General features: G+C 39.8%; 1 protein-coding gene across 3 annotated transcripts in view; it reads right to left on the bottom strand.

The window, feature by feature from the left end:
• PAWR (pro-apoptotic WT1 regulator) overlaps window positions 1–20693 on the bottom strand; it is a 163644-nt gene that overhangs the window by 31793 nt on the left and 111158 nt on the right. For all 3 annotated transcript variants that reach the window (XM_043492915.1, XM_043492907.1, XM_038415717.2), the window contains one exon: window positions 12561–12595. In XM_043492915.1, the coding sequence (XP_043348850.1) occupies window positions 12561–12595 (35 nt within the window). The remainder of the gene's footprint in view (window positions 1–12560; window positions 12596–20693) is intronic.

Genomic DNA, 20693 nt, shown 5'->3' with positions numbered 1-20693 from the left:
AGATCTGGTAGAATTTAGGATGAGAAATGGTGGTGGCTTTTTGGCTGTGTTCAGGGTTCTACCTGAGGAAGAGTTTTCCTGAGGAGACAATGGGGGAGCGGTACCCATCGCTTCCACTGGTTGGTGCTGAGGATCTAGGGATTGGTGCCTGATCAGGGAAGTCCTCACTGAAGATAGGAGGGCCAGTTTGCCCCTGGTAGGTACCAAAGGGCCCGGTGCCAGGTATGAGCTTGGAGCCACATACTCCCCTTTGCTCAACACACTTGGAGCTGGTGGTTTTCCCATCGGGGTTGGTGAAACCGGGAGTGTCATTAGGTCCCTGGCTACTGTAAAGACTTCTGGGGTGGAAGGTGCTTCACTACAGTCTCTCTCCAACTTTGAATAAGGGGCAATGTTAAATAACTCTGAAGTAGTCCATAGCCACGTCTCCTCAACCAGGACAGTTGATATTTACATGCCACATGCACTAAGGATTCATATGTCCCTTCATGCTTCAACCACCATTCCAGGGGACATACGTCCATGCCGATGACAGGTTTTGCTTGATAACCATCCAAAGCAGTGTAGACCGAAACATGTTCATTTGCATCATCATGAGTCAGATACCACCAGCAGAAGGTTCATTTTCTTTTTTGGTGGTTTGGGTTCTGTAGTTTCCGCATCAAAGTGTTGCTCTTTTAAGACTTCCGAAAGCATGCTCCACACCTCCTCCCTCTCAAATTTTGGAAGGCACTTCAGATTCTTAAGCCTTTGGTCTAGTGCTGTAGCTATGTTTAGAAATTTCACATTGGTATCTTCTTTGCATTTCGTCAAATTTGCAGTGAAAGTGTTCTTAAAATGAACAACATGTGCTAGGTCATTATTGGAGACTGCTATAATATGAAATATATGGCAGAATGTGGGTAAAACAGAGCAGGAGACAAACAACTCTCCCCTAAGGAGCTCAGTCACATTTTTTTAACAATGTGTCATAAGCATGTTCTCTGAAACGATGGCTGAAGCATGAAGAGGAATATGAATCTTTAGCGCATCTGTCACAAATATCTTGCGACGCCAGCTACAACAGGGCCATGCGAATGCCTGTTCTCACTTTCAGGTAACATTGTAATTAAAGGAGTGGGCAGCATTACCTCCTGTAAATGTAAACAAACTTATTTCTCTTAGCGATTGGCTGAACAAGAAGTAGGACTGAGTGGACTTGTAGGCTCTAAAGTTTTACATTGTTTTGAGTGCAGTTATGTAATAAAAAAACCTACATTTGTAAGTTGCACTTTCACGATAAAGAGATTGCACTACAATACTTGTATGAGGTGAACTGAAAAATACTATCTTTTATTTATCATTTTTACAGTGCAAATATTTGTAATAAAAATAATATAAAATGAGCACTGTATATTTTGTAGTCTATGTTGTAACTGAAATAGATATATTTGAAAATTATAGAAAAATCCAAAATATTTAATAAATTTCAGTTGGTATTCTATTGTTTAACAGTGCGATTAATCGGGGTTAATTTTTTTGAGTTAATCGTGTGAGTTAACTGCGATTAATCAACAGCCCTATATATAAAAACCACACTGAAGAAAGCAAATATTTTGTTTTTGGGTGGAAGAGTAAATGAGATAGCTATAGATATAGGTCACACCCCACACACAATCTCAACTGCCAGAGAAGGGCAGCAAAACCTAGTTGGAATAGTCTTCCAACAAGAGATTTCCAAATCAGAAATCATGTGACTGAAATGAGCATGTGATGCAGGGTACCCAGGATGTGTAAACAAAGTACCACCACTGTACCATATAATATTTCATTTTAAAACATTTAGAGTGTTTAAAGTGTTCTTTTAACAACCATGCATTTCATAATTTTAGAAAGCCCTTGACAATGTGCAAATCTAGAACATAAATATTGTTATGCTCCAGTATGTGTGAAGGCACACTGACACAATTGTAAGGAATTTTCTCGTTTAATGTTATCACCATATTTAGCACTGTTTATTCTTCATTTAGAAGGCTTAAAAAAATTCTAGGATCGGATATGCATGTTGCAACACAACAGAACAGAAATATTTTTGATTAACCCCATAAATCCTAGAATATTTTATTTTTAAAAAGACATTCTTTCTACTATTCTATGCTCTGAGTTCCAGGAGGGACTCGGAACACTATAAAACTAACATGCTCAATCTCTAGTCTCATCACTCAACAGTAAAGTTTTTGCCAAGACTAAAACGGTATTGACTTGTTTCAGTCAGTCATCTTTGGCAGCGCTCTTATGTGAAACTTGGAAGAAAAACTAGAGACAGGATTGTTTTCATTGGTAGTGAAAAGAATACTTCAAGGGAAAGAAGGTATTTTTAATTGGTAATGTTCTCTTCACATCCTTGCTTTAAAGGAAACCACAAAGATTAATGTCTTCTTGTATTTGACTAGGGTAGGGGAAGTGGAAAGGAGACTTAGATCCACCTCTCAACAGCCCCTACTAACCATAGCTGATGTCTATTTATTTAGCCTCAGTAGCAGAGAAGCCAGATAGGAACATTTTCATGAACAGGCAAGTAGAGCCAAGAGCGTGGCCTGGCATGCTATAAAGAGAATTTTGAAGTGGCATTGGAAGAAGAATCATGGAAAAGCTCATCTATCAAAGAGGAATCAGACATTTTCCACTTAGCTGAAACAGAAAAATGGTAGAGAGAATTTATTATGCCATCAATTATCTTATGGCCAGTTACTCTGATAGCTGTGCCCCACTAATAGCCACACATAGTGCCCAGGAAAGTAGAGCAGCACTGAGGACCTCTTGAGATTGGGGGATGGGAAGAAAACCTTTCACAGGGAGAGGAATTTCACAGACCTATTCTGACAGGTATTAGAAAATTTGTGGGGAGGGTAGAAGAGTCCCTTTATCAGATAAAATTAAATTATTTCCTGTCAATCCTATCGGCTTAATCCAAGGCAACATCTACCAGAGACTCGAAATTCCTGCCCTTGCTATTTAAAAAGGGGTTGGTCACCGATAACACTGTCACCATGCAGGATATAATCATGGATAAAACACCTGATTTGCTCTTGGTCTGATGAACTATGAGACCGCAGAAGCATCTCAGCACATAATCTGCAGTTCATGGAATACAGATAGTGGCACCTAACCCTCCTTTCCAAACACGTCTTTCCTCAGAGGTCAACAAAACATGCAGACAATTTACAAAAGACGTCCCATGATGGAACACTCTGAAAGTGTAAGAAACAGAATCAGAATGTTTGGTACTTACGTTGTTCTGATGGATGAGGTTGGCTGCTGTATCTCCAAAATGTAGATCAGCAGAATTTTGGGGAGTCTGAGGAGGACTGCTTCAGCACAACAACAAAATCTCTCATTGCAAAGATCTGTCAATTTATTACTCAGATCAATCTAATCAGATTTAACACTTCTGTGGGAACAGAGCGGAAGCAGAAGGGAAGAGATATATATCATCTATTAATTGGTTTTCACTCAATTTGGATTACTGAAGTTCTGGGTGTGTTTAGGACATTCATTATAGCCAGCCACCAGTGAAATGAAGCTGTCTCTTTCATGGCAGATTAAAAGATGTACACCGGCCCCTTTCTATCTTTTGAGAGTTATTAAGATTCTTTTTCAGGAGGGCAAGCCACTGAATATGCTTACAGAGAGGACAGTTGTTTAAATATTGTTTACTCAAGAAACAATCTTTGGACTTTAATAACCTTTCACATGATCATCCTGTCCTGAACTTCCTTTTTTGAGAAGATAATCAACAGGATGATGTTCCCATTCCAGCTAAACTAGTACTCCATTATTGTTTAATTTTATCAGTTTTAGTTCAGATGTGGGCATAGAACTGAGAGCGTATGGCTGATTTAGCTCTATCAATGAACAAACAAACTGGCTATGCCGAGTACTAATCAGCAGCTTTTGATACTGAATACAAGTTATTGTTTACTTGCCTACAAGATTGTGGTATCATACAAAATAGCACCTTAGAAGACTCCGGCTTCTCACAGAAAAAGAGGTTACCACAGCAGTTTGAAGGCCCTGGTGTCCCCCCAAGTGGGAACATAACTACTTCTAGGGAACAATGCTGTGTTTGTTTTGTTTAGCATTGGATTAACTTTTGTGCATGTTTCAATACCTACAGTTGAAACCTCTTGCTGCCTTGGCTATAGGTAGTAATTGATATTATAATTTTTCAAGAAGAATATCCGACAGCTTAATTATAGCTATAGCAAGGCTTCTGTTCTTATATTTGAAGACATATTTGGGCATTAAGTTGAGCAGGTCATCATTTGGAAGTCAGACAACGATGCTTTATGATTGTTTAGCAAATGAGAATGGATGTCGTTGAACACCCTAGTCACTGTTGTGTTGATAAGGGAAAGAATCTGGCCCAAGTGATAAGATGTTTAATAAAAACCTTGTTACTGTTACAACATTAAATAGTTAAACAGAGTACAGCGTTTTCTGTAAAGTTATTGCTAGCTACCCGAATTGTAACTACTATAATCAAAACTTTTTAACAAACATATTGGGTGGGAGAGGAACATTAAAACGTTTGAAATTTTAAAAAATGAAGTACAGCTTTTATTTTGAAAAAGAAGTTACCCTTGCTCCTTTTTTCCTTCGTAATAGAAATTTTTTTTTAATAGGGAAATTTCCGTCCTTGACAGTATGACTGTCCTTTGGGTAAGAAGGGAAAGTCAGTTTAGGTGGTTTTCATTCAAATCCATTTCCTTTAAAATAAATTTACACAAAGGGGGAGGGGAGAAGGATAGAAAATGCATTTTCTGTTTTATTTTGCTCGCATCCAATAGGCTCAGAAATTGTAGGCACAGCGCTGTCTTGTTAGCTACTATGAAACCTGGCAAATTTATCAACCTCAGAATTTTTAAGGCATTACTTTCACCTTATCTCTAAGGTCACAAGATTGCAGCAGTATTGCAAGCGGGTGGATATGTCTTGGCTGGCTATTCTGAACTCTTACTAGATGGATGAGGAAAAAAAGACAGGAGAAGACACAGAGAAGGAAAATAACACTAAGGAGAGGGTAAAAGCGGGAGTTTAAGCTCACATCCTAGGTGTTTTTCATGATTTAGCCAAAGCCAATGAAGGTGGTAATGTCTGGTGGTCTCTCTCTCTCTCTCTCTCTCTCTCTCTCTCTGACTTGTCCTAGTCGAGACAAAAGACCCAGTGGTGTTATCCAACACCACAAAGTGGATTCCAGCAGACAGTTGTGAGGGCTGCTCCTTCCAATCTAGCTCCCCCAAGCACCTCATTGTCCTACTGGTTCTTTCAATTGCTCCCAAATAAGCAGCATCCAAAAATGGTGCCAACCTCATCTCATTGAAGTTACCCAGTCAAAAATACATTTTGGTTATTTAAACTATAAACATTTCCTTGTATTTCTAGAATGTTTCAGCTTTATGTTATGCCAACTCACAATGTTACAGGAGCCTTGAAGCCTCCTAATCAATTTTCTTAGCCAGAAACATCTACTTGGTACCAGTTTCTCTTTCTTGAATTTTTGCTTACTTTTATACATTATATAAACAGGTTGGACAGACTTTTGTTACGCTGGACAACTTAGTATGCAGAACTCTGCACAACATCAATAGGGGCTACAAGAGGATTAAGAGTAAAAAGATCAGAGCGTATGTGCCCACTCAACTTTCTTCTCTCAGACCCTGCAGAGGACCCTGATATCGCCATCCCATCTTAAAGAAACTCATGGTCTAGCACCATGGTAGCTGCCTCCTCCCCAACATAAGACACCTTAGTTGAGACTACAAGTCTATTGTGAAGCTCAAAATAACTTAAGGGCAGCATTTAAAACCCCACAAAAATAAAGGGAATCCTGGTGTTACAAAATATTTTTGTGGTTATATATTTTGGTTTAGTGAGACCCAGGAGTTGAAACTGGTATGGGTGAAAGCTTTTACTCAATTTAACAAGAAGTTCTAAAAGGTTTTTACATTTCATCCATAGTACTTCCAGTTAAGCTCTACTGATCTCTTACAAGTTTCAGAGTAGCAGCCGTGTTAGTCTGTATTCGCAAAAAGAAAAGGAGTACTTGTGGCACCTTAGAGACTAACAAATTTATTAGAGCATAAGCTTTCGTGAGCTACAGCTCACTTCATCGGATGCATTTGGTGGAAAAAACAGAGGAGAGATTTATATACACACACACAGAGAACATGAAACAATGGGTTTATCATACACACTGTAAGGAGAGTGATCACTTAAGATAAGCCATCACCAACAGCAGGGGGGGGAAGGAGGAAAAATTTTTAATGGTGACAAGCAGAAACTACAGCATTTGCTCAAGAAACTCCCTGAAAAAGCACAAGAACAAATCCGCACAGACACACCCCTGGAGCCCCGACCTGGGGTATTCTATCTGCTACCCAAGATCCATAAACCTGGAAATCCTGGACGCCCCATCATCTCAGGCATTGGCACCCTGACAGCAGGATTGTCTGGCTATGTAGACTCCCTCCTCAGGCCCTTCGTTACCAGCACTCCCAGCTATCTTCGAGACACCACCGATTTCCTGAGGAAACTACAGTCCATTGGTGATCTTCCTAAAAACACCATCCTAGCCACTATGGATGTAGAAGCCCTCTACACCAACATTCCACACAAAGATGGACTACAAGCCATCAGGAACAGTATCCCCGATACTGTCACGGCTAACCTGGTGGCAGAACTTTGTGACTTTGTCCTGACCCATAACTATTTCACATTTGGTGACAATGTATACCTTCAAATCAGCGGCACTGCGATGGGTACCCGCATGGCCCCACAGTATGCCAACATTTTTATGGCTGACTTAGAACAACGCTTCCTCAGCTCTCATCCCCTAATGCCCCTACTCTACTTGAGCTACATTGATGACATCTTCATCATGTGGACCCATGGAAAAGAAGCTCTTGAGGAATTCCACCATGATTTCAACAATTTCCATCCCACCATCAACCTCAGCCTGGACCAGTCCACACAAGAGATCCACTTCCTGGACACTACGGTGCTAATAAGCGATGGTCACATAAACACCACCCTATATCGGAAACCTACTGACTGCTATTCCTACCTACATGCCTCTAGCTTTCATCCAGATCATACCACTCGATCCATTGTCTACAGCCAAGCGCTACGATATAACCGCATTTGCTCCAACCCCTCAGACAGAGACAAACACCTACAAGATCTCTATCATGCATTCCTACAACTACAATACCCACCTGCTGAAGTGAAGAAACAGATTGACAGAGCCAGAAGAGTACCCAGAAGTCACCTACTACAGGACAGGCCCAACAAAGAAAACAACAGAACGCCACTAGCCATCACCTTCAGCCCCCAACTAAAACCTCTCCAACGCATCATCAAGGATCTACAACCTATCCTGGAGGACGAGCCATCGCTCTCTCAGATCTTGGGAGACAGACCAGTCCTTGCTTACAGACAGCCCCCCAATCTGAAGCAAATACTCACCAGCAACCACACACCACACACCAGAACCACTAACCCAGGAACCTATCCTTGCAACAAAGCCCGTTGCCAACTCTGTCCACATATCTATTCAGGGGATACCATCATAGGGCCTAATCACATCAGCCACACTATCAGAGGCTCGTTCACCTGCGCATCTACCAATGTGATATATGCCATCATGTGCCAGCAATGCCCCTCTGCCATGTACATTGGCCAAACTGGACAGTCTCTACGTAAAAGAATGAATGGACACAAATCAGACGTCAAGAATTATAACATTCAAAAACCAGTTGGAGAACACTTCAATCTCTCTGGTCACTCGATCACAGACCTAAGAGTGGCTATCCTTCAACAAAAAAGCTTCAAAAACAGACTCCAACGAGAGACTGCTGAATTGGAATTAATTTGCAAACTGGATACAATTAACTTAGGCTTGAATAGAGACTGGGAATGGATGAGTCATTACACAAAGTAAAACTATTTCCCCATGGTATTTCTCCCTCCCACCCCACCCCCCACTGTTCCTCTGATATTCTTGTTAACTGCTGGAATTAGCCTACCTGCTTGTCATCATGAAAGGTTTTCCTCCTCCCCCCCCCCCCCCCCGCTGTTGGTGATGGCTTATCTTAAGTGATCACTCTCCTTACAGTGTGTATGATAAACCCATTGTTTCATGTTCTCTGTGTGTGTGTATATAAATCTCTCCTATGTTTTTTCCACCAAATGCATCCGATGAAGTGAGCTGTAGCTCACGAAAGCTTATGCTCTAATAAATTTGTTAGTCTCTAAGGTGCCACAAGTACTCCTTTTCTTTTTGATCTCTTACAAGTTATTTAAGATGAGAGTTTTAAAAATGCATTTCAGAGCACAACATACAATTTCTTGGAATTAGAGGGGACAATTTCTACCTTCTGGGCTTCATCTCAGTGTTCAGTACTGTAAATAAACAAAACCAAGAAGTTGGGCTTCTATTTTATTTGTAAGCCATATTGTATCAATTTCCAGTACTGAATAAAAACCATCGGGGGAACATACTGCACAAGAGTTACCAAGAGCGTGATAAATTAAAGGGTGTGGGGGTAAGCTCCCTTTTATGGACACCCAGCCAGCCAGTTAGCTATAAAATCTCTCTTGGTGGTAGTTCTCTACTTGCTTTACCTGTAAAGGGTTAAAAAGTCTTTGCATAGGTAAAAGGAATGAAGTGGGCACCTGACCAAAAGAGCCAATGGGAAGGCTAGAACTTTTTAAAATTGGGGAAAAAAAAAACTTCCCCTTTGTCTGTCTGTGTTGTTCTCCGGGAGAGCAGAGACAGGGCTGAAACTATGCTGTAAAAAGCTTTGGGCCAGGTTTGAAAAACCATCAGATCATACCTACAAAGTACTCATTTGAAACCCCAGATATGCAAGTAGATCAGGAAATGTCTAGGAAGATGCAATTAGGTTTCTCTCCTTTATGGTTTGTGGACTCCTTATGCTAACCCCAAGTGCTTTTGTTTGGCTTGTAAGCTTTAAACTAGACCTCAAGAGAGCTATCTTGGTTTTTTTTTTTTTAATCTAGCAAAAAGCCTAAATTCCAAACTATTTTCTTTCTTTTTGTTTTTAATAAAATTTACCTTCTTTAATAACAGGATTGGATTTTTGTCTGCCAAGAGGTTTGTGCATATATTGTTTAATTAGCTGGTAGCAACAGCTGATTTGCTTTATTTTCTTTCTCAGCTCTTCCCGGAAGCAGGGGTGAAGGGGGGGGTGGAGAGCTTGTGGGTACCCCACAGGAAGAAATGCCTAAGTGAGCCTTCCTGGGTTCTCAAAGGGATTTTTTTTTGCACTCGGGTGGTGGCAGCATCTACCCATCCAAGATGAGAGAAAAACTCCAAAGGGTACAGCTTAATACAAGCCTGGAGTGGCCGATATTAATTTTTAGAATCCCTGCTTGCCCCCACCTTCTGCACTCCAAGTGTCAGAGTGGGGAATCAGCCTTGCCAAAGAGGTTCTCATCTGACTCATTGTAAATTGATTCAGCCAAATCTGTCAGATCCATGAACCATTGCAAAACCTTGGGGTTATTTTTAAACCCTGATTTGCAAGTTTGTGTTTTCTTAAATTAAGATTAAGACATTTTAAAAACACTTGATCAGAGAAGCTAAATAGCTCCAGAGCTAGTAAATGGAATTCAAAATGACATGTTAAAGTGAACCATATCTGTACTTTTTCCAACTCTTCTGTGTTTAATTCCTTGCCTTGATGTTATATTTTCAACTGAATTTCTGTTAACAAAAAAGTTGATTCCTGTGGATATGCACTCTATGATCAAACATTCAAATAAAGACAGCCTGATCGTATCATTTCACCATGAAACCAACAATTATATATTCAAATACATTAGTTTCTTAGGCCAGGTGATATAATCATAACCCACTCAGAAAAATCAAAGTTGCTTCAAAGGGATACATGCTTGACTCCCAAAAAAATGAGTGCCCACATAGCAACTCGGGGACTGGAAAAATCCAGGGATTTGACAGCTTTGAATGAGTAAAATAAGGCACACAGCTCTGGGTTAGGATATAATTGAAGACATTCGGAAGATGCTGGGGTTAGCAAGGACTATAACCTGCTTGTCAAATACTGCTTGGTGGAAAACAAAGCAGAGGAAGTGTGCTCTAACTAGGTGGTGCTTTTCTTTGATTCTGTATAGCTAATTTTCATCACTTGGGATTCTAAATGCACTCCTTATTGCCGAAACTGGATGATGATTCCTCTTGGTTCTGAAAAAATATCCTGGGCTTCAATTCGTTGAGTTAAGTCTTACTTCAGGGATTGAACTTCTTTGCCCTCTACAGAGCCCTCATGAGGAAGGATTTTCAACACAATGACATGACTGGTAGCTGCATTTGATTTTGTCTAGGACAGTACCCAGATGTTGCAGCCTGCGTACTGAAAAGAGGCGATTATTTTCTTTTGCATGTAACAAATTCATGCTTGCAGCCAAATCCTAGAATGCTTCTCCTTTGAAGATGTGATGAGCAGAAGTCACCCAGGAAAGGGTCAACGTGGATCCCTCACACAACCATATCCAAAATCACCTAGGTAAAGGCCCTTAACAAAGGTTCAAAAATCAAAAAGGAGAGACTGGCGCTGTATTGAAAATGCTTCCTGTGATAGCAGAATGGCAGATACTTGCAATGTCGAAGGGTTTTTGATTACAGGAAATCCAGAGGCAGAGTCCAGCAATTGTAAACTTTAAGATCAGCATACTGAACTTTCATAGTCCCATCATTTAGTGAGGCAGACTCGGTTTGTGTGGTCAAGCCATGACAGTTGTCAAGAATCAGGATGCTTCCTGTCCACAAGGTTTCAAGACAAGCCTTCTGTATCAACAGAATGCGTGTTTAACTAGGAGAGGGGAATCTGCATCCACATCACTGACAGGATATAAAACCTGTAGTACTGGTTGGCCTTCTAAACTACTGAGGAGCACCAGTTCCACTGGAACTGAAAGTAGGGAGTCTGTCTCTCCTGTGCTCTCAATGAGTGTTCTCTGCTGGGCTCATGTAGCGCGGAGGATGAAACTGATGGTTTGAATGCAAAGTGGACAAGAGAGGGAGGCTATGGATGACAACTCCGTTTATTATTCTTTGACAAAATGAATGGCCAGGAACAAGGAAAGGCTGTAACAATGGGAAGTATTCACAGACCACATAGTACTAAGGGCTTGAACACCACCCACGCATGTTGGTATAACTTATGCGGCTTAGCGATGTGAACAAGCCACTCCCTTGAGTGACATAAGTTACACTGACCTAAGCGCTGGTGTTGACAGCGCTATTTCAGCAGGAGAGCGTCTCGTGGAAGTAGTTTTATCATGCTGACAGGAGAGCTCTCTTCTATTGGCATAAAGCATCTTCACCAGAAGCACTACAGAAGCACAGCGTCATCAGTGCAACTGTGCCGTCGTACTGCTTCTAGTGAAGACTAGCCCTAAGACTACCGAGGATGTAGAATATCAGCCACAGACATAAAAGAATGGACGAACAATTCTGTGGGGTAGCATGCCACTCCACACTAGTGGAGATAGAATAGTTGTAACCAACCCTTAGTAATACAATAGCCTATGAAAACAGAAAATAAATTTGGTAGAGAACAAAAAGATTATCTTTACCTAATCAGGAAAAAACAAAGGCGTGGCAAAGTAGCTTTTGAATAAAGGACAGTAAAAAGGGAACATTCTTTGGTTGAGTTTAAAACAAAAATCTATTGAGATGTTTTGTTTTAGCAGACATGTCCACAGATTCTCACTAATACTTCCTAATAAACTGACTGAAACTGAGTAGTAAAGGATGGCTGTATCTGTATTACTTTTAGGTTGCCAAAAATTACAAGTTATTGGATTTCTATACTCTTTCCCCCACTGTACCAAACAAACTACTGAAGCGCTATTCTTCTCTGAAGTACCAAGATTAGGACCACAAGACTGCTTGGCTCAAAGGCTACGAACAAGACATTAATGAATAGAGAACAGGATTTTGGGCATATCTATCTCTAGTGGCAGGTATTTTGGTGAATAGGACAATACCAAATCAGCCCAAGAACAAACTGTCCCACAAACAGTTTGAGTGACTCAAACAAATACTGGCAATTTAAACTGACATTAGCATAGACAGCAAGAAAACTAACTTCAAACGTTAAACCTCAGAGTGGTGGTTCACAGGCAAGATTGAGAAAAACAGGTGGCTCCTACATTACTTCAGCCAAAAGCCAGCTTACCTGGTTTGGTGGAGAATGCTGTGGAGAGCACCAACTCCAGTAAAATCAGATAAAATGCTGGCTTAGTTGTTTAAAAAAATGGCAAAATAATAAAAACTATTAAGAGCTTGTTACATCTCTTACTCAGGTCCTGTGATTAAATACTGGCCCAAAAATCAGGTCATGATATTTACAGCAGAAGAAAGGCCCTACTGTTGACAAATATTCCAAATGTTTAATCAACTTCATTTTGCTTTAGACAGGTTCACAATATGCAAAGAATATTATAACATGTTTAAAAACTAAGTCCCTTACCTTTTATATCTGCTTGGAACTGTCCTAGAGGATTCCTAAAAGAAATTTAAAAAACAGAAGGAAAATATAATTTCATGCTTTTCATTAAATACACTAATGTTTTTATGAACACTCAACCATCTCATATACAAGCAATTTACAAATACAATAATTAAAAAAATATACTTGCAATTTCAGATCAAGATCATCTAGCTTTTACATTATCCTCTCTATCACCCACTAGTCCAAAAGTAGTAGCAAGTAGTAACTATGGGTTGTTATGGGGAGAAGAAGAAAGGGCCCCACAGCAAAGGTAGAGCCAAAATTCTGACGAGAAATCCAGATCCCTGCCTCATCCATGTGCTGCAAAATCCAGATCCCTGCACCACTCAGCTGTTAAGGGACAGGGTCTTAGATTTCTACAAAGACACTCTTTCTAGACCCCCAACTGGAAGTTTTTCATTTCAGCCTTGGTTAGTAGGTGTCATATAAATTTGAAAATCCTTTTACCTTCCAGAATGTTCTGGCTACCGAAAGCATAGATGTCTCTCCATTATTCTACCCTTCCTTATCAAAACTCCAATGTCCGTTTCTACTGCTGCTCCTAGGTTTATCAAAGGACAGCTGAATGATACTGCTATGATTCTTTAGTGCCACTGCTGAAGGACAAAAGTAAAACTGACTAGTGTTTTAATTTCATTTTGTAACTGCTGATCAGCAGCACTGGAGTATTCTGTCTGCAGACTCAGTAAGACAGTACTGTGCTCGTTTGCAGTCAGTTCATGCTTGCAAGGTTATCTTCACATAATAAGAGCTAGAAATATTTCTAGACAATAGTTCAAATGTTGCAAAATGTATGTTTGAGCTTCAAACTTGACAGAATCAGCTTTGTACTCATTACTGGTTCATAGATTTATTTTACTTTTAAAAAAGCCTCTATCTTTCTTAATACAAGCAATGAACACGAATAAAAGGCAATGAACATGATTAAAAGGCACAGATAGCACTTCTATGGACTAACATCCAACAGTGACCGAGTAATGATGAACTTCTAGCAGGAAAAATTAAGATTAAGTTAAAGTGAAAGAAAGATGGTACAACTGGCACCAAATTTGATCTTGATAAGTTAAAGAATAGCTCTGTAAGAGGAGGAATACATGGTAACGCTTGCAGGGCATTTCAGGCCATTAATTTGCAATGATGAAGAAATCTCACTACGGATGGGAAGGAAAACATTCAAGGAAGCAATAAAAACAGCAGAGGAAGTTACTGGAATGCATAAGCAAACAAAAACTGGACAAGGAAACAAGAATATTACAGGAAAGGTGTAAACAAGCTAAGAATGCTGGGAAAGTGAAAGCAGTAAAAGTATTATGCCAAGTGAAGAAGTCAAAGGTTGAAAAAGCAAAAGGTTTGGGAAGAAGATGCTCAATAACTAGAGAAGGCATCAAGGAAACAAGGTGTAAACAATATACAAAAAGGTGAAATTGTGTGAAAACCCAATCAGGCCAATGATGCAAATGGTGAAGAAGGCTGCCAGTGAATGGGCAACAAATGCCAAAAAGTCCTGGAAACCCAGAAGGAACATTTTGACAAAGTGCTGAACCCTGCATTTCACCCAGAAGCAAGCATTCTAGACATGCAAGATAAACAGGGCAGATTGCAAGGCAGAATGAATATCAGCTCTGAACCACCCTCAGATAAAGTAAGAGCAGTGAAGCCGTTAAATGGGAAAGCTGCAGGAACAAACAACATCAACAGCTGAACTGCTAAAAGCCAGCGCAACCAGTGCTATCAAAGCATAAGGAAAAAAAACAGGAGGTATCTGAGCAAGAGGTGCTATTAGACAACTGGCTAACAGGCATAGTTGTACTATCTTGAAGAAAGGAGATTCTGATAATTCAAATAATTATAAATATATTATGCAGAAGAAAAACAGATGACATGGTGGCAAAGAAAATAATGTAAGCACAACCAAGATCAGTTTGTCCTAGAGGCTGACCACTGGCTAAATGGCGGGATATTGTACACAGGAACACGAGCAGGCTGGGCTTAATAGAGGAACAAGTCATGGACAGGAATGAATGGTGATGCTGTAGTGCTCCCTGTGTCTTCAAATATGCTCTGGGATTAAAACAAGACCAATAGCTTACTGAATAACTATTCAGTGTTGCATTCTTTTTCTGTAATAATAAAGAAACTGAGCTACCCTGAATCATTTCCCCAATTGTGCTGGTTTTTTGGGTTTTTTTTTTGGTGTGCACTGAAACGGCAGAAATGAATATATCATTTTATACCCTGCTGAGGGATCTTTGCCAAAAAATGATCATGCAATTTTTTTTTTTATTATGCCAACTGGTAGGAGTATCCTATGATTACCCACTTAAAGATGCTGAAAAACAAAGTGTGTGTATTCAGATAGTTTTACAGTAACCTGTTCCTCTTCAGGCTCTGTGTGGTTTTCCCTCCTCTCCTCCCCACCCCCCAATGCGAGTAGGTGAAGCTCTAGTGGAAGTAGAATTCACCATTTCTCTTTATTATTAAAAAAAATCATCGCTTTTCTATTCTGGTATTGTAGAGACGAAAATGGAAGAAAAGCAGAGCATCAAGACAACATTTTTCCCCGTTACAGTACTTTAATAAAATACATTATGTACATTAAGAAATAGAAATACTATATGCAAGGATATAAATCACATCAATACCCAGTGGCCATTCAAGATCAGAGGTTTAGAGAGGATATACCTGGAAAGGCAGGACACATTCAATCTAGTGAAAAGATGGCTGAGGTTAGACAGGGCAAGTCTACAAATATTTAATGGGATGTCCTAAAAAAAAAAAAAAAGAGGAATCAATTATTCTTTTGGTCAAAGACAAAGCTGGTTGCAATAATAAAGAAAAATAGTTTAAAATTGAGGAAACAGTACGAAAAGTTAAGTAAGGGAAAAGGTGCCTAAAGAGGCTGAACAATCATCACCGATTATAGTAAAGAATGTAACAAGACACCCATTGATTAAGGGTGATCTAAAGGTTTAATGACAGGTTTCGGAGCAGCAGCCGTGTTAGTCTGTATTCGCAAAAAGAAAAGGAGTACTTGTGGCACCTTGGAGACTAACAAATTTATTTGAGCATAAGCTTGCATCCGATGAAGTGAGCTGTAGCTCACGAAAGCTTATGCTCAAATAAGCTCCTTTTCTTTTTGCTAAAGGTCTAAGTTTATCAATGAAGCAAAAGGTAAGAGATATTGTAGTTTCCGTTCTTGTAAGAGGTCTCTGGAAGCCCTTCACATCTTGGGTGTGAAGGGAGCAATGTCTTGAGTGTAGATAAGAGTACAAAAGTAAATTAACCAGAGATGATAAAGAAAATGATGATCTCATTATGGAAAGATGCAAGCTAACCATTTTAACCTGACATCAAGTGTTAGCTATTTTACAATTCACAATGGCTAGAAGTGGAACTTTTATACCATTGGAAAACTAGTATTTGGCAGCTTTCAAAGAAGAAACAGTCACTTTAGCTCGATGGCCACGGAAATAGAACTTTAAAATTGTGACATTAAGTTTACCAAGATTTATTCACTTATATTTCCCCTCCCCCCGGCCCTGTAACAGTGAACTCTCAGTGGCAAAGAGTATAGCTTTATAAAAGCGGAAGGATGCAAGAAACAGTACCAATTTATTACATTACAATACGGTGTTGTATAAAGTTTCACTACTCATAAGTTAATGCAGCCATCCTATGCTCCTGACTCCCAAAAAACAAAAAACACATTTTTGTCCCAAACAGCATCACGTACTTTAAATTATTTGCATTATTTGTAAAGCAACAAAATTCAATAAAACAAGAATAGAGGAAGTTATTTGCCACAAAAAAGTTTGTGATCTACAAGAGAAACAGAAAACAGGATTCACTGGAAATCCCACAGGAAGGAGCTAACTTGTACAAAGTTCATTATTACAGCTCACTGCTTGTGTGCCTAAATATATGATCAAACCCCATCTGCCCTGAACTTTCCTCAAGATCTTATTTCTTCATGCCCTAGTTACATTACACTGAGTTATTATATGTAATTATTATAATGATCCTTGCTTTATGTTTATTGATCACTAACAACATCATATAACAGGGGAAACAACAAGAGTTAAGAGATTTAAAATAGGCTGAAGTGAGGGTGAAGACTGGAAGAGCCCAATTCTTCTATACATTTCAGCAAGCTTTGTTCCATTTCAGTAGCTCCAAGCTGCCATAACCCAGCAATAGTGATCACTGGAAGATTCCACAAGTACAGTGGAATCGTCAGGTGCCCTCAGAGTAGAGATCATTCTAAGCCCCTTTCCTCCATACTCCAGAAGAACATTTGATCACCAAATGGTATTTCATTGAATAAAGCTTTATTTTATTGAAGAAAAATGTGATCTTTTTAGTCACTTCCTCACAGTAACAAAAGGTACACATTCAATCCTCTGGAATCCTCTGGAATCAAGGTCTGCACTCAGAGTTCAAGAATTACTGTCCTTCCTTGTTCTCTCCTTGATATCCATTTTTCGCTTCTATTAGCCTAGTGACAGAAGTGAACATGGATCTAATATTCAGCAATTCCACAGAATGCCACCTCTTATTTTTAATCTAGAGAGTGGCCTATATAAATATTTATATATGGGGGACCAGATGGCTCTGGAAATGGAATATGGGACACAGCACTTTTCAGCCTTCAACCACTAGTCAAAATATAGGCCAAATCTATAGTGTGTGAAGAGATGGCTGTGAAAGGACCTTATGTGAAAGGAATGTGGTGGTCTCAGTCTAACTCCCCAGAACATCAGTCCATGTTATTAAAAAACCCAGCACCATGACTGACACTAACTAGCATCCTATGACAGTCTCAAAAGAGGAAAAGAACCGAATCAGTACATACGAGCAGTTATTCTCTCGCTTCTACAATAGGTAGATATGCTGGAGAATATGGATAGGATCCAGAGTGACCTAGACAAATTGGAGAATTGGGCCAAAAGAAATCTGATGAGGTTCAACAAGGACGTGTGCAGAGTTCCACACTTAGGATGGAAGAATCCCATGCACTGCTACAGGCTGGGGACAGTTCTGTAGAAAAAAAAGACCTGGGGATTACAGTGGATGAGAAGCTGGATATGAGTCAACAGTGTGCCCTTGTTACTAAGAAGGCTAACGGCATTTCGGGCTGCATTAGGAGGAGCATCGCCAATGATTATTTCCCTCTATCGCCACTGGTGAGGCCACATCTGGAGTACTGCATCCAGTTTTGGGCCCCCCACTACAGAAAGGTTGTGGACAAATTGGAGAGAGTCTATGAGGAGAGACTTATGAGGAGAGGCGGAGGGAACTGTGCTTATTTAGTTCGCAGAAGAGTAGAGTAAGGGGGGATTTAATAGCAGCCTTCAACTACTTGAAGGAGAGGTCCAAAGAGGATGGAGCTAGGCTGTTCTTCATGGTGGCAGATGACAAAACAAGAAGCAATGGTCTCAAGCTGAGCTAGGTTGGATATTAGGAAAAACTATTTCACTAGGAGGGTGATAAAGCACTGGAATGGGTTACCTAGAAAGGTGGTGGAATCTCAGTCCTTGGAGGTTTTTACGGTCCAGTTTGTCAAAGTCCTGGCTGGGATGATTTAGTTGGGGTTGGTCCTGCTTTGAGCAATGGGTTGGACTAAATGACCTCCTATGGTCTCTTCCAACCCTAATCTTCTATGATTCTAGGGTAGGTGACAACTAGGGGTGTGCAGTCGGAGGGGGTTTTATTTCTGCATTGAAGCAGGTTGTCTCTGGGTATTTGGCCCATTCCATGATGCAATCTACTTCTCTGGTGGAGTGTCCTTGTTTGGTGAACGCAGTTTTGAGTGTGCTAAGGTGTATATCCCTGACTCTCTCCTCAGAGCATACTCTGTAGTATCTGAGTACCGGGTTGCAGACAGATTTTTTGGTGTGTTTGGGGTGGTTACTGGATCTATGAAGGTAGGTGTGCTGATCTGTGGGCTTCTTGTATATAGTTATTCATAGGCTTCCATTGTTGAAACCGATTGTGGTGTCCAGAAAGTTGATGCTAGTATAGGAGTGTTCCAGGGAGTTTAAAGGACAGGTGGTGGTTGTTGAAGTTGTAATGGAAATCTATGAGGGAGTTTAAGTCATCTGTCTAGAAAATGAAAATATCATCCATGTATCGCAGGTATTTCATTGGTTTCCCGGTGCATTTGTCCAGAAATTCTTCTTCAAAGTTGGTGTACTGGGGAGCCATCCTAGTACCAATGGCTGTTCTCATGATTTGGACAAAGTATTCGTTGTTAAATCTAAAACTGTTATGGTGAAGAAGAAATGGATGAGTTTGGTGATGTATTTGGGGTGGCTATCTAAGGATTATCCATTGTCTTATAAATATTTGAGGCAGGCAGCTATGCTGTTATTGTGAGGCATGTTGGTGTATACAGAAATGAAAACCCTGGTGGCAAAGATGGTGTTCTGAGGGAGGTTGTTAATGTCATGGAGTTTGTGGGGCAAGTTGGTTGTGTCCTGGAGGAAGCTGGTCCTTTGTGTGGTCTTTTGTTTGAGATGGTTTCTACGATTCCTGATATTATTTCGGTAAGAGTGCCATGGCCAGATATGATGGATCTGCCTGGGTTCCCTTGTTTTACATCTTTGGAAGCATGTAGAAGGGCCCTGGAGTAGGTTATAGGGCATGAGTTTATAAAGTCTCTCGGAGTTGTCTGAGAAAGGATTTTAACCAGAAATTTAGGATAAACTATCGTAAGAGGTCTTCTTTGAATTCTTTATAGTAGGTGATGTCAGAGAGTTGTCAGTTGGCCCCCTTAACATAGTCATCATAGTTGAGGATGGTGCCCCTTTTGTCTGCAGGTTTGATCACTATCTGGTGATTAGATGTCAGGGACTGTATAGCTGTCCTCTCAGCAGTGGATAGACTGTGGTAGATGTGATCTTTGTTAAGGATTTCACAGTCATTTTTTTCCCCGATGCAATCAATGTAATGATCAAGAGCATAGTTTCGTCTGCTCTGTGATGTCCTGTCAGATGAGGTACAGTAAGTGGTTCCTCAGTTTTTCTAAAGTCCATCTGCAGAGCTGTTCATCATATTTGGAGCTGTGTACAGTGGTTAGAAAATTTGGCTGTGGTATTAAGATAACCAGTTTTGGAGGAAGGCAAAGATAGAAAAAAGGAAATAATCAGGAGCACAAGAACATCAAGCTAGGTATATTTTTTCTACAAATGGCAAGTATTTCAACACTGGAAAAGCAATTAACAGAGCATTAATCAACCAGTGTGCTGTGTAATTGATGCCTCTGCAGTGGTTGTTTTTAAATAAGCTATCAAACACAGAGATAGAGTTTATAAACAACGGATAAATACAAAAAATTGATACATTAGTATTCCAATCAGCAAAATTGCCTTGCAGACTTGGAAAGTTTGGCTTACATTATTTTGGCATTTTTATAACACGCAGTTTAAAGTAAAATATTCTATTGGGTCTCAGTGCAAGCAGCAGAATAGAACTGTGATGCCAAAAGCTGTGTTTTTGTGCTGTCGTTCTATTTTGAAAGATTATTAGACTATGCATTAGTTATCCAAGAGACATGTGGAAGATACAAATAGATGCACTTTTATAATAAGCTGCATTATGCATCTGTTAAGACAAAATGGGTCTTTCACAACTTTTCCAAGACATATTAGTTTAAGCAAAACATTTGTTTCTTGCCTGAGGAAATTAAAAAGAAAAGAAAGGGAAGGGAAAAGAAATACAAATGATCGTGAAAAACTGAAAACTCCTTTTAGATTGCAAAATCTTTGGGGAAAAACAGTGACTTAATCTGTGTCTTGTCTTCAAAGTACATAGTACCCATGCTTAATAGATAAGAATAGCACAATGTACCTCTGGTTTATAGCCTTTTTAGTGTGGCACCCTCCTGGAAGTTTTGAACTTTGTTTTGATTATACGAATATTTAAAACACTGAATGAATTGGTACAATAATGCATTCTGTTTCAAGAGCTGCAAAGACAAAATAATTCATTTAAGAGTCTCAGGAAGACCTCGCTGCAGAAAGTTGGACTGGAAATAGTTTGAGTGTCAGAGAAAGTCTGAGTGCAAGCAAACAAGCAATAAACAAATAAATA

This window comes from Dermochelys coriacea, chromosome 1, assembly GCF_009764565.3.
Source record: "Dermochelys coriacea isolate rDerCor1 chromosome 1, rDerCor1.pri.v4, whole genome shotgun sequence".
In the NCBI taxonomy this organism is placed as follows: domain Eukaryota; kingdom Metazoa; phylum Chordata; order Testudines; family Dermochelyidae; genus Dermochelys; species Dermochelys coriacea.
This window is presented reverse-complemented; position numbering and strand designations above follow the sequence as displayed.